Below are 13,364 nucleotides of genomic sequence, written 5' to 3'. Positions count from 1 at the left end.
GTATATTAAAGGATTGAAAAGGCAGAAATTGAAGGATATACACAGAATATTGGGTCTACACTGGCAGTATATGAATGATTGTATGGTAACTGGAACTGCCAGCTGATACCCAGAATGTTTTTCTCTTTTTCTCCAACTTGGACTCTATGATTCTCCCCTGCGTGCGGGCAGAGGAGGTCTGGAGCATGAGAAGTTTGAATGTAGACTGGAAGAAGGTATCCTGCCTTTTCCTGGATACTGTTAAGAAGGCCCCGAGCCACCACTGACTGTAAGGGACAGACACATAAAAATACTTCAATAACACTGAAATGACCTCGTCTTACAGGTTTGACCCGGAACCCTACAGTAGAAAATCTGCACCAAAGCTAAATAGTCTGTTATTGATGGGGTATTTCATATGGCTTTTGGAATTATCTCTCCAACCACTGTATTTGTTTTATTTTAAAGTTTGCCTAAATAGGTGCAGCAATTATGGATTTTGTTTTAGTGATGATTTTTGGTGTGTATTCTTTCCTCCTTCATCTACTCATGTTTAGCTATCCCTTCTCCAAATTTAATCAGGGTTTGGTTAAGAGAGGGTTAGGGTTGAAATATGCTTGGGCAGAGATATGCTCAATACATAACCTTGTGTAGGGACACAAGCATGGGGTAAACACAGATTGTATGCGTGCTAATATTCACACCTTTAAAATGATATGTGTCTGTGGTCCTGTGCATCCAACAAAATGAACGCTGGCTGTAGGAAGGATTCCCAGTCGCGGTCAATGAATTGTGTTCTTACAGACACAAGTGGCTAAATAATTATCAACATAGCTTTCCATTCTGGGTTCTCTTGTTAAATTACTTCTATATATTAGGTCAGAGTGCTTAAGTACAGCATGTCAGGGTGTTGCTAACATTTCTAATGTATTCATAAATCCTTACCTTCCCAACACCAGTGTCGCCAGTGAAGAGCACAGAACGTCGCACAGATAGCAGTTTCTCCATCAGGTAGCCGTAGCGGACAGTGTCTGTGGTGGGGACTAGCATCTCAAAAAAGGGCTGCTCCCTGTTGTATTTAAATGAAGGGATTATGTTCTCCCATGGCACCAGATGCTTGTGGTTAAAGTTCATGTACACACTCCACAGGGTACCACACTTGGGGAGCTACAGAGCACAGATGAAAATACATACAAACACTGGGTAAATATAGTGTAATGAATTCCACAAAAGTGCCTGCATTAGAGTTTGTCATTAACTGTAAAGCCTCCTTAGATTCAGGCATTAAAGAAACTCATTTTACTCTATTTTTGATCGCAGATTCTGGTTGATGTGTACATTGGAAGTTTCCCTGTGGCATGTTGAATTAGTAGTGTGTGTCTGCCATTATTTGTTTCCCTGAATACTGCTGTTACTTGTGTGGTGTATGTATGTATGTATGTGTGTGTGTGTGGTGTGTGTGTGTGTGTGCGCAGTTCTGTGTTCCCTCAAGCTTCACAGCTGGGAGGTGGCTGCACTGGCTTCACCTCATGGTAAACACAAAAACGTACACAGACAGTTCTCTGATATAAATAACATTAAAATTCACAAATACACACAAAAACAACATCAGCTCCGTATGCACAGACAGATGAACAGATGTGGAAGCATGTGGGATGTTCCAGATGATACTCTGCAGTCTTCATAAATCTTGCATGCTCACTCCACCGTCACCTTCAGGTGAATGAGTCATGTTCCTGCCCTACTGTGCTCTGCCTCTGTCAGTAAGACATCCCCACAATCATCTTCCACTACTGCCAGCCAAGACAAACCTCTCAAACAATTTACTTTCCATTTCCTGGTAGACTGAAGGACTAATAATATTATCCACCCCTTTTCTTCATCCTTCTCTCTGCACTTCATTCTTTACAAATAAAAATGTTTTCCTCCATTCTATAACGGCTGTTTCACAATAATGGTATGCAATGGACTTTTATAGCCCCGTCACAAAGCTCATCCTTTGATCTGATTCACCATACATTCCTTCTATATACTGTCAATGCTTGTAACCCACTGAAGGTATTGCTCTTTCTTAATGTCTTAATTTCACATGAGTGACTCTCATAGAGAAGAATCCTCTTTGAGATTAGCTGTGCTCCAGCTAGAAACACCCCGTGTCAAGAGTACTTTGAAGTAATATACAATATGAGCTAACCTCCAGGCCTTTTCACATATTTCATGCTAATACCAGCAAATGCGTTGGTAAATGGATTTGACTCTCAGTAATACAGATAAGGGATAAAAAATGACTTGAGTGGCAGAGAAGAGTGTTAACAGCAACACTGGACATGTGAGACAGAGTTGTCACATTTTTTGTCTTTATACAAACTTTTATACAACACTTTGTATAGTGCAACAAAACTTAATCTATCTCTGTATGTATCTATGGGTGTGTGCATGTAAGTATAAACCTTAGCATTGCTGTTGTCTTCAAACTGCTCCCTTACGAAGGTGTCGAAAGCATCCCAGTGAGAACAGGTCAGGTTGCCGCCTACTGCCCACAGGTAGCAAAACAGGAAGGTCTGACATAATACACTGTTGAGGTACTTGGAATCCTGACACCAACACACACACACACACACACCCACCAACACACACACGACCAGCGCACAGCACCACACCACACACACAAGCATAAAGGGAGAAGAAGCTCAGTAAGTAATGTCATGGTTCAAAATGAATATACATTTTATTAATTTATTTTAAGCCCCATAATAAACCATTCCATGTGTGACACTATAGCCGGAACTGCAATAGAATAAAGTGACTGTTCCTGTGATTACCATTTTGAGGTCAGGCCCTCCTTCGCCCAGCAGCAGTGCCTCTAGCAGGGAGCAAAGAGTGGCGACTTTACTGATGTCCACTTGGCGAATTGCCTGGGTGCAATGCTTCAACACGAACTGAAGACCCTTCTCCACATACTGCTCAAACAGCTCCAGCAGGTATGTTCGCACTGGGTCTGGGAGCTAGAGAGACAGCACAGAGCAAAGGAAGAGAGAGGGTTGAAGACAGCAGAAGGTAAGGGTATGCAGTAATCTTTAGGAGGTGTAACCTAGTTAGTTCAAAATAGTTATATTGCTCGAGTTCCTTGCCAAAAGTTGGATGACAAAAGCGATACCACTCTCATATCAGTCCACTACTGACAGTTAGCTTAGATTATCATAAAAGATAGGAATCAAAGGGGGCAACAGCTATCCTGGCTATGAGCAAAGGTAAAAGAAAATCCACCTTCCAACACTTTTAATGCTCACTTACTTTGCTTCCCGTTTCCAGTCATTATGCTAAACTAAGCTAACTGTCTGAGTGTAGCTTCCTATGAGATATATAAGAGTGGTATTAATCTTCTCATCTAACTGTCAGCAGGGAAGGGAATAAGCTTATTTTTCCAAATGTCAAACTATTCCTTAAACTAGGTGTGTGAGTAGGGGAAGACAAAGAATTAGAATTAGTGTGGGCAATGCTCCCCTGTCCTCAAGAGACACAGAGAGACAGACTCCCTCGGCTAAAATAGCTTAGTGGAAATCGATACAAAATTAATTAAAAACTGTAATAAGCTCTAATAAGCTCCAACTCTAACAACTCCACAAATTTGAAAGTTTAATCAAAGTTATCCCAGACAAGGCAGAATGCAACAATTGAACCAAGAAAAGAAAGTCCCTTCCAAAAAGAATGTTGCTTGTTAAAAACTGACTGAAGTAGCTTCATGGAGACACTGAAATACCCAAGAGTGGAGAAAAAATAGAATGTAGAGACAAAGAGGGCAAGCAGCAAACAAATTAAAGATTATCACATAAATACACTGTCAACAAACAGAATAGTCGATTAGACAGAGAGATACACAACGAGAGAGAGAGTTAAAAATTGAGGGAAGAGATGTCCCACTCTCACTGCAGTGTTAAGTCACCCTAAGCGGCTCAGGACTGATGTTGTAAGCTAAAGAATTTGTATGTGATGTACTGTCATGAACGTTTGTGCTGATGCTGAAGTTCTCCTGCTTGTAATGCCTGACAAGGCAGATTACAGATAATGTAAAAGCACGCAAACAGGAACACAAAGTCACCTTTTTACACATAAAGAACAATGACAGTTCAAACAATAGTAGTCAGTGATATAAAGTATGGGGAAGTGTGTTTGAATGATGCCCACATATTGAACTGTAATCAAGGGTGCAGAACTATGCTCTGAGAGAGAAAGTGGTACAATTAATGTAACAGCTTACATATACTGTATGTACTAACACTGACCGGTGGGACCACCTGTCAGATAAAAAAGTACTCATATAAACATGCAGGACTGCTTTAGAAGCAGCTATGTGAAAAGCTTCAAGCATAGTTAGAGTAGCATTTTGCAATTTCAAAAGCTGTCTGAACAGAGATAAAATATGTACAACCTTGGCTCCAAGACCACTGATCCATGTCTGGACATAGGCATGCCACCTTGAGCCATCTGGGTCAAGTATATACCATCCCACACGCGACTGACGTGGGCTGGAGATGCTACAGCAATCCTGGAACCTGAAAAAACAGTTTATGTAAGGAGATTAAATAAGCTGATCTAAGAGCAGAAGATCCATGAAATCATGTAAGTATATTAGATTACATTTACTTTATTAAGCCTCCCAACGGGGAAATTCACTTTCACAGCAGCATTTGAGTGAAAAATAAAGAACTAAACTTAAAACTCCTACTTTCACTGTGTTCTAACGCTCAAACACCCATAATGTATGGATGGAGTTAGTTGTGATTCGATCTGCTGTTGGCAAGACAGAAGCATCTGTTGTCATCCAGCACTGTGTTCATGTTTCAAATCACAAGGGGCATCAACTGGCCCATTCACAGATCAACTCCACTTGTTGTCGTCACTGGTGTCGCTGACTCATCACGGACAACCTCAGTGCCATCAGTGCCGTCACGCCACTCAAGGGTTAATTGTTAACCCTGAGGAGTTTGAGTAAATACATCAATGGAAGTGGGAGAGAAAACGAAAGAAGCTGTTGCATAATTTAATTCTCCTGTCTACAGTACCTCTCCGTAGAGCTCTGTCCCCCATTGTGACCAGATTTTGGGTTAAGGACATAGGCTTGACAGGTTGATAGAAGGGGTTCTTAGCCTTGTGGCCCTGTGTGAATGGAGGGTCTCCCATTGTGTCTGCCAGGATGTGTAGACCAGTGGTCTTACTCCACCAGTAGGCCCTACCAACATAACACCATGACGCACTAACATGGTCTCATACAGCTGGATCACCTGGTTGAACAAAAAGAAGTGGAAAGGAGAAGAATGAGGGCATGTTTAGAGGATGGGCCTGTTTTACAAACCAAACCAACTGCATACAAGTTTACTACTATATCAAAGTGACACAAACACAAAGCATCTAAATTCTACTCACCTCCATTATATTGTGGTGGCTGCAGAAATCTCAAAACGTGAGCAAGTAAAACTAAAATGTCTGCATGGCTAGATACCACTAGAGATACAGTAATGAAAAATTGTGTATTCCTGTAATTTGGGTGAACCAACTATACTCCCCAATGCTCCTATGTGTAATTTGAATTTCTCCTACGGGTGATTAATAAAGGTATATCTTATCTTATCTTTAAAAGATAAGGCTGGAAATATTCTAGAATTTGTATTATTGTCAACCTATCTGATGAATATATAAAGACAACAATGAATTGACCCTGTTAACAACTATTGTCCAAAAGCTATTATAAAGCATAAATGACATGGCAAATGGACTACATCTATATAGTGTTTTCTAATTTGCCTCTCATTAGCTTCCCCAAAATCATAACTGAAAAAAATAAGACTTCACCAGCTACCTCACGTATCTATAGTGTTGTAAGCATCACACTACACTAATCTGAGTTTGGTAGGAGATCCGTCAGTACCCAAATATTGGTATAATGTGTAACGATCAGTAGGGAAGCTTTACCCTGTCACAACGTCATTCACGTCAGCACGTTTCCGCAGTGTAAAATTAGTAAGCCAAATAAGTTGGGAAATTATGGATGGATTTGTTTTCAAATGCCGTTGGACAGAAGAGGTGTTGGATAACAACTTTTTTTAAACAACAATGGCAGATTTTGCTCCTCTGAAAACGTCCATGGTGAGTTTAAATATATTTTTAATTACCTAATTTGGAAACTGTGCTGGTGCTGACTTTGTTGTGTTATGTGTGGCCTTGGCTGTCTCAGGCACTCACTTGCTTAGGTCTTTTAAGAAGCCTATTTGATCTGCTGCTGATGTGTTTTGACTCTTAAGTTGTTGTGGTCTGGGCAGACTAACGTGCTGTTTTAGGACAATTTAGGAAAATGTGCCGTGTTTTTTTGGATGTTGTGTGTCAAGTTTGTCTGGGTCCATCCTGGTCTATATTGGGCACCTACGGTATATAACATTATATGGGCTTACACTTGTATATTGCTTATCTGTAACACACCTGTAATAGCCTATGTTAGTCGTTGTGGTTCATTATCATTATCATTATTTAAATTTTTTAACTTGCTATGAATATTGGCTCTGTGTTAGCAAAATAAAAAAGGTAATAATTATGGTAATGTATATCTCTGCCACATCTTAGTGAGACATGCAAGCAAAACAAAACAATAACAAAATCTCTGACTGGTGAATGCAAATTGAGCTCAGGATAAATGAATGTAAATTTGTGTGAAGAATGATAATTGGAAATTTGATTGCAACTTAGAGTCAAATGCTCACAGTTGAGCATAGTTCATGAAGTTGTATTTTATTTGTCATCGGGCTTGACAATGAGATGATAGGAGAGGGAAGTAGAAAAGTACTGAGGGATGGACTAACACATCGTTTGTTTTGTCTTTTCATGGGAAATAAAATTAAGAATACCAGCGTCAAAATGTATATATTACATGCAAACTGTTTTACAAAGGTAAAATACTCATAAGGAAATAATTCAATCAATTAAAAACAAATAAAGAAACATCACTTCTGCCCCTTGTACCTTCTTGGTCATGGTAGCCAAAGGCTGCAGATTTCGCTTAACCAGAGACTCCAGGATGGTGGAGTGTAGCACACCATAGTCATGCTCGGGGATACATACACCAGGGAAGAGGTCTGATAGGATACCACTGGAGGGGGATTGGCATTATACATACATTATTCATATATACACACACAATAGAAATGTAACAATATAAAAAACAACACAATTTTCTCATTGAAACTTAACCTTTTTGTGAAAATGTCTGATAGGCTTACCCAAACAGCACAGCATCATCCACAAGGAACTTTGGCAGGTTGGAATCCCTCAGGGCTCTGATAAGAACCACATCCTCACTGAGTTGGGGGTTATCTCTCTTTAGAGACCTAAAAAAACAAACAATATCATTACATTACACATTATGTCTTTGTTATACATCAAGCATTGATAATGCTCATAGTTCATTATATAAAACCTACACAATATGACAAGCTATATTTTATTGGTAGCAGTTCTGCAGCTTGTTGCAACTCTCTTGGTCATGCTGCAGAACAGTCCTTGGTTTCAGTTTACATGTTACATATTAACAACTGTCTCAATTAACTAATCAGCGTCTTAAAAAATGCACTAACTTATCCAAGATCAATCAACACTCTTTACATCCATGTCCAACATAATTCGACAACTTGACTGAACTGAAAGCACAGAAATCTCTTCCGAAGACACTGGTGCATTCATTGAAATAGATATTAACAATATGGGGAACTGAATGTTATAATGTGCAAATTAATTAGTGGAAAATAGACTCATTACAAATACAGATGTGATACAGATAATAAGCAGCCGATATGAGCTGAGAATTCAATACTGCACAACCTTAATGGCACACAAAGGCTGGCTCAATTATAAAAAACAAAGTAAAAAACATTAGAGTGAGGGGGAGATAATGAATGTGTGCTTAGTGTGGAACGAGCAGACTCAGAGAAGTAATATCTATGCAGAGACAGACAATGAATCACAAGCCAATTACAACAGCTCCCTGAGCTTCAGCTAATGACCAACAGGCGAAAGCATGACTTTCACTACATATGGTCAAGAACATCCATTCAACCCATGCAGAACAGGAACAACTATTTTTGTCTACAAATCTTTGTCTCCCTAATGTTGGTCTTCATCTCTTCATGTGTCTCAACGATAATTAATTTGAGGTATGATGTGCATTTGAGTGAAGGAATTTTACAGAAAGTGAAACTTATTAAGTGCTTATTTTCTTTTACCAACAGCAAGAAATAATGAGGTGAATTCAACAGTGAGAGGCTCTTACCCTCTAATCTGAATAATCACTGGAACAGTATTAGATTTTTTTAGGCTTTTGCATTGAATTAAAAAAAATTTACGTACGAAGCATGACAATCTAACTCACTGATGATCCTCTGTCATGAACTAAAATATGAAAACGGTGTGCTGATTGGCAACATATTCATTTAACATCAACAACCTTTCACAGAACATTCTGTACATGGATGATAACATGGACGATTGTCACAAGTCACAATGTGCTTCTGGTTCTTCTATAACTCAATGCACATGTGTGTTAGCGTGTGTACGAGTGTGTTAGTGTGTGTATGAGTGTGATGCTCTAACCCAGCCATGACCAGGACAGACTTGACTGCTCTCATGCCAAAGTCATAGTGGTCCTGCTGGGACAGCTGCTCAGAGCAGAGCTTGTACATCTGGGTCATTTTCCTCGCTAGGGTCTTACTGGACTCGAATCCCTCTGAGTACAAAATCACCTAGAGGGAGGGATACAGGGGAATTATGGGGGTTATGTAGAGAAAATAAGCAAGCATATACAACAAGACACACGCAGATGGCCTGTTACCTCAGCAATTAGGGCGTAGTTTGGCACCATCATGGCTATGGGTCTAAAGAGAGCTTTAAGGTTGTCAGGTAGCTCCGTTCGTCCAGCGTAGCCCGGGTTCATGGTGATGAATGCAGCACACGTCATCACCAGCTTGATCTCCTGGCCCTCAAATCGAAACCTTGACAGCTGCATAACACAGAATTGAGAGAGATGCTCTTTATGTACGTGTGTGGCAGTGACTTATGGACCTAATTAATTTCAAATTTATGTAATCTGTTCTGATGATGGTCTTTCTGTATCTCCTCTATATGGAAAATAGAGTAATGCTACAGCAGAGTACTAACTGCTTTTTCTCAATACATAACTATACATACATAGAGAAAAGAGGTGAAGCTAGAAAAATCATTTTACAGTCACAAAGTATGATAGCAGACTGTCATCTAATTGGTACAGTTCAATCAAGAGTGTAATCCTCACGTGATTGACTCTTGAATGCCCCTCACTTGGCGTTACTTAAAATATTAGACTACTAGAGCAACGTCTTTAACTCTTCTCCACATATAGTATGCAAGGTGTATATGGCAAAGTGTGTGCACTGTGAGAACAATGAAGTGGTATATATATGTGTGCGGGTGTACCTTAGCGGCCTTGGCATTTCTTATGGTTATGAGCTGCTGAGCGATGACAGACAACACTTCAATGTCGATTCGGTTAAATTCATCAAAACAACACCAAGCACCCGACTGTGCAAGCCCACTGAAGAAGCGCCCCATCATCTGGAAGAGAGAAGTGTTATTAGTGTGTTAGTGTGATATCTAAAGTTTTGGGTGTTTATTTATATTTTTATTTTTTAATTATTGATTCATAAAGTGAGAATATTAAGGGCATTTGCGACTGTCACAGTAATCCTGGTTTCCTGGTTACATATATTCTCACCCTGCCTTAACTGTATAGATGAAGACAATTGCCTATATACAGTACACAAGGTATTAACATGACTTATGGACAAAGAGAGATCTGAGAGTAAAATATGTAACTAAAGTCAAAGTCTATACCATATCTAAAATTCCAATAATAATTACACATGTAAGAGACCATTGTGATTTTGAAATGTGAAATATTAATATTTTTTATCTGAAGGCAGCCATGTTTGCTTATGAACACAATGTATATATTTGCAGCACAGCTGTTAATGTCTCATGGACAGTGGAATTTAAATTAAATTAAATGTTACAGTTAAATGTTGCTCAGCCACAGTGGAGCAGAGCTGAACAAAGCGTTGACACATAAAACCAAAGAGTGCTGTGATTCTAGCCTGGCTTAACCAAAGTACTGTCCAACTCTAATACACAGGTGTCTGCTACCAATAACTAACTACAGCAGACATCAAGAGAATGGCTTTCCAGCTGCCTTGTAAGTGTGTGCTGACTCTAGCCTCAGTGCACTGCAAGACAAAATACTGTTTAACATTAAATTGAAATGTAGAGTTTGTCTCAAGGTTATAGGCCCAATCTAAAGTTTGGGGGCATATAAAATACAAATATTTTCTTATATATATGCTGTTAGTTATTACTTATAGATGAAATAAGAGCATTGTTTGTTTTTCACCTGAATAAAACACATTTTATCAGCCAGATACAGTATGATACTAATTATCACACTAACATACAAACAGTTACTGATGGGGCAGACAAACATTACAGAAGATTACTAAAAGAACATATAGGAAAAGATCAAATCTGCCTTTTGTTTTAGTAGCACACAACTATTGTCAAGGCTCTGTGCAGTGTATCTGTGCTTCAACTGGCACAGGACAGAAGGCTTGACTGCTTTAGCAATAGTGCCATCTAATGGATTCACTGAGTATGTACACTCAGAGTGAGACAGCTAATTCAACTAGTGCAGTGGCAGTGCAAGGTAATGGGAACAAAAACAGTATAAGTGCTGAATCAAGTGTAGGTGAAGAACTGCAGGGAATAAATGAAGGAACAGGTAATTATGAACCAAGTGGACAAATAAGTAACAGAAAGTGTAATGAAGGAGCACACAAACGTTCAGGTGTGGGTTTCAGATTAATACAGTTTGTTATGGCTGACCTTGTAGTCAAGTCCATCAGAGCAGTTGAAGACCACACACTGTATGGCCAGGGCCTTAGCCAAGTCCTTGGTGGTCTCCGTTTTTCCCGTCCCTGCTGGCCCAGCTGGAGCTCCTCCGAGGTCTAACTGGAGAGCCCCCATCAGACACAAATAGCAACGGTCCTACATATCAGGGAGGGGTGAGAGATATGGGACAGTTTGACCAACAGTGACTGTTTGAACAAAACAAAACAATCAAGATAACAGATCACACAATATACAGGTCTGTAGGCTTACAAGTTATCTGAATAAAGGAATGTGATATTAATAAAGCTCTGCCACTAGGGGAAACTTGTAAAACTAAGGATAAAACATGTAGTCCCAGTCTGATCTCACTGTAATTGCATTCAACATTAAGCATAGAAAGATTTCTGTGTTACACATGTTACATGTGGATCTGAGCATTCATGTGTGTGTTACCGTGAGCGGTGTGATAACCAGTCTAGGACAGGCTCCCAGGTATTCATAGCCGTAAATGTAAGTAGAGAGAGCCATTTTGGCTACGCAGTTGTCCAAGTCCAGGTCCCAGTAGTAGCGTAGCTGTCTCTGCCATTCAAAGTTAGACCTGGCGTCCACCTGAAAAAGAGGGCTGAAGTTACTTTAAGGTGGTGAGTTGTTTGTTTTCGGATCACCTGAAAATCCCCAGTCAATACCTGCACCTATAATACCAAGCCAAAAGCACACATAGATAGAAGCTGCTTGATGGTGTTTTTTGTTTGTTTGCACTACTGTACAAACACTGCACTATTGTACCTTCTGGCATACTAGATCTGTAACAATGTCTCTGGCATGGACATCAATGGTGATAAGGGCAGTGATGATATTACGGTGTAAAGTAGGCAGCTGTCCTCGTACCAATGCCGCCAGGGCATTCAGTCTCTGGAAAACACACAAATACATGCACAAACACAACCATTATTTGGGTTATAAAGTTCAAGTCCAAAAAGTCAAAAACAGAGTCATTAGTGTGATTTACATCAAAGTTTGTTAGTTCAAATTTCTGCAGGGCAGCAAAGTGGTCGTGGTCTCCCTCCAGGCAGGCATCCATTTCCCTGCACCACATCATCTGAGAGATGGTCAGCACCACCTGGTGGACAAACACACAAACTGAAGTTAAATCACTGTACAAAAATGGAAAAGACTTATGTAGCACAAAGCTGAAATAAATAGACCACCTGGAATGATAGAAATCAACTGCAAAACTCAAAGCTTGAGACAATAGCAACAGTTCTAGCAAGTCTTGGTTATCTCCTGAGACAGTTCTCAAGTCTGTAAAAGTGAAATTTAAAGGTAACTATGTGTAATGTTCTCTTGACATTTTCACATGCAAAGCCAATAAAACAAACGATGAAAAGCAGTTGTGTGTGTGTATGTGTGTGTACCTGCGATGGATGTCCAGCCACTACCCATTCCTCTCTAGACATCACCTGGTAGTCTGCAATGGCAGCCTTGCTGAGGCGTCGCAGTGAGGAGAACATAGCCTCCTCCACCTTGCAAAGCCAGTCTTCCACATTGCCTTGTGCCTTCAGACCTTTAGTCAAACCCACCTGCATTCAGACACAGAAGGACATGATCAGGGAAAGTTAAGGACATTAGTTCTTAAGGGTAAATGCTCTGTCAATTCGCACAGCCTTTATTAGCCTTTTCTAATAAAATGACAGCAAAGGTGATAACTAATAACCCCATGTGGTCATAACTGACAAGCCTTAAGTCTGAGCAATGAGTAATTGCCACTGCACTCAAAAATTGCTCATCATCCTTGTCCACAATTATACCACAGTGATTAATGTGGTATATTTACAACTCAGTAGAACTTGGTCCTCAGCTGGACACACAGAAACCTAAACTCATAAAAGCATAGCATCCACAGAGGACGAGACCACTAGCAAACAAAAATAGCTGGTCCAATTTTCTTATGTTTGTGACAAATTCTTAACAAATGTGTAGTTTCTAATTCAGGACTACATAATTCATTCCTTTTCTTAATCAGTGCAAAAGAGAATTTGGCATACTTGGAGATTTTGCATAATTTGAGAACGTTTCATTCTTGCACTCATTTAGGATTGCTAAGAAAGAAAAGAGTAGTGTCATTTAGGATGACTATTCTTATAGTTTATACGATAGGCACGGTAGCGCACTCTCTCATTCTCAGCACAGACTGAAACAAGAGAATAACAGGTAAGATAAAACACAGAGAGCATGATGGCCGGAGGTGTTAAGGTTACTCAAACCTGACCTTCTCTCCCTCAGGAGAAACCATGCTCAGGATGTCTTTGCTATAGACCACTTCCTGTTCTCCAGCTTCAAGCGCCATTCCCGTAGCACCAGAAGTTCGTTCGGGCAGCAAAGCGAACTCTAGACGCGTAATGGCGTCAAAACACTTCCTGAGGTGGGGC

The 13,364-nt window shown here is 39.9% G+C and overlaps 1 protein-coding gene across 1 annotated transcript in view; it reads right to left on the bottom strand.

The window, feature by feature from the left end:
• dnah6 (dynein, axonemal, heavy chain 6) overlaps positions 1-13,364 on the bottom strand; it is a 54,420-nt gene that overhangs the window by 30,666 nt on the left and 10,390 nt on the right. The window contains exons 26-41 of the mRNA XM_035659553.1: positions 13,205-13,352; positions 12,351-12,515; positions 11,945-12,055; positions 11,722-11,847; positions 11,389-11,544; positions 10,930-11,091; positions 9,472-9,609; positions 8,852-9,019; positions 8,614-8,762; positions 7,248-7,355; positions 6,991-7,117; positions 5,196-5,261; positions 2,802-2,984; positions 2,430-2,573; positions 925-1,146; positions 201-266 (exon numbers count right to left, since the gene is read on the bottom strand). Coding sequence (XP_035515446.1) covers positions 201-266; positions 925-1,146; positions 2,430-2,573; positions 2,802-2,984; positions 5,196-5,261; positions 6,991-7,117; positions 7,248-7,355; positions 8,614-8,762; positions 8,852-9,019; positions 9,472-9,609; positions 10,930-11,091; positions 11,389-11,544; positions 11,722-11,847; positions 11,945-12,055; positions 12,351-12,515; positions 13,205-13,352 — 2,239 coding nt within the window. The remainder of the gene's footprint in view (positions 1-200; positions 267-924; positions 1,147-2,429; positions 2,574-2,801; positions 2,985-5,195; positions 5,262-6,990; positions 7,118-7,247; positions 7,356-8,613; positions 8,763-8,851; positions 9,020-9,471; positions 9,610-10,929; positions 11,092-11,388; positions 11,545-11,721; positions 11,848-11,944; positions 12,056-12,350; positions 12,516-13,204; positions 13,353-13,364) is intronic.

The sequence above is a fragment of the Morone saxatilis genome, unplaced genomic scaffold, assembly GCF_004916995.1.
Source record: "Morone saxatilis isolate NCDOM2014 unplaced genomic scaffold, NCSU_SB_2.0 Contig17, whole genome shotgun sequence".
In the NCBI taxonomy this organism is placed as follows: domain Eukaryota; kingdom Metazoa; phylum Chordata; class Actinopteri; family Moronidae; genus Morone; species Morone saxatilis.
Note: the sequence above shows the minus strand (reverse complement) of the source record. Positions and strands in the feature narration are given on the sequence as shown.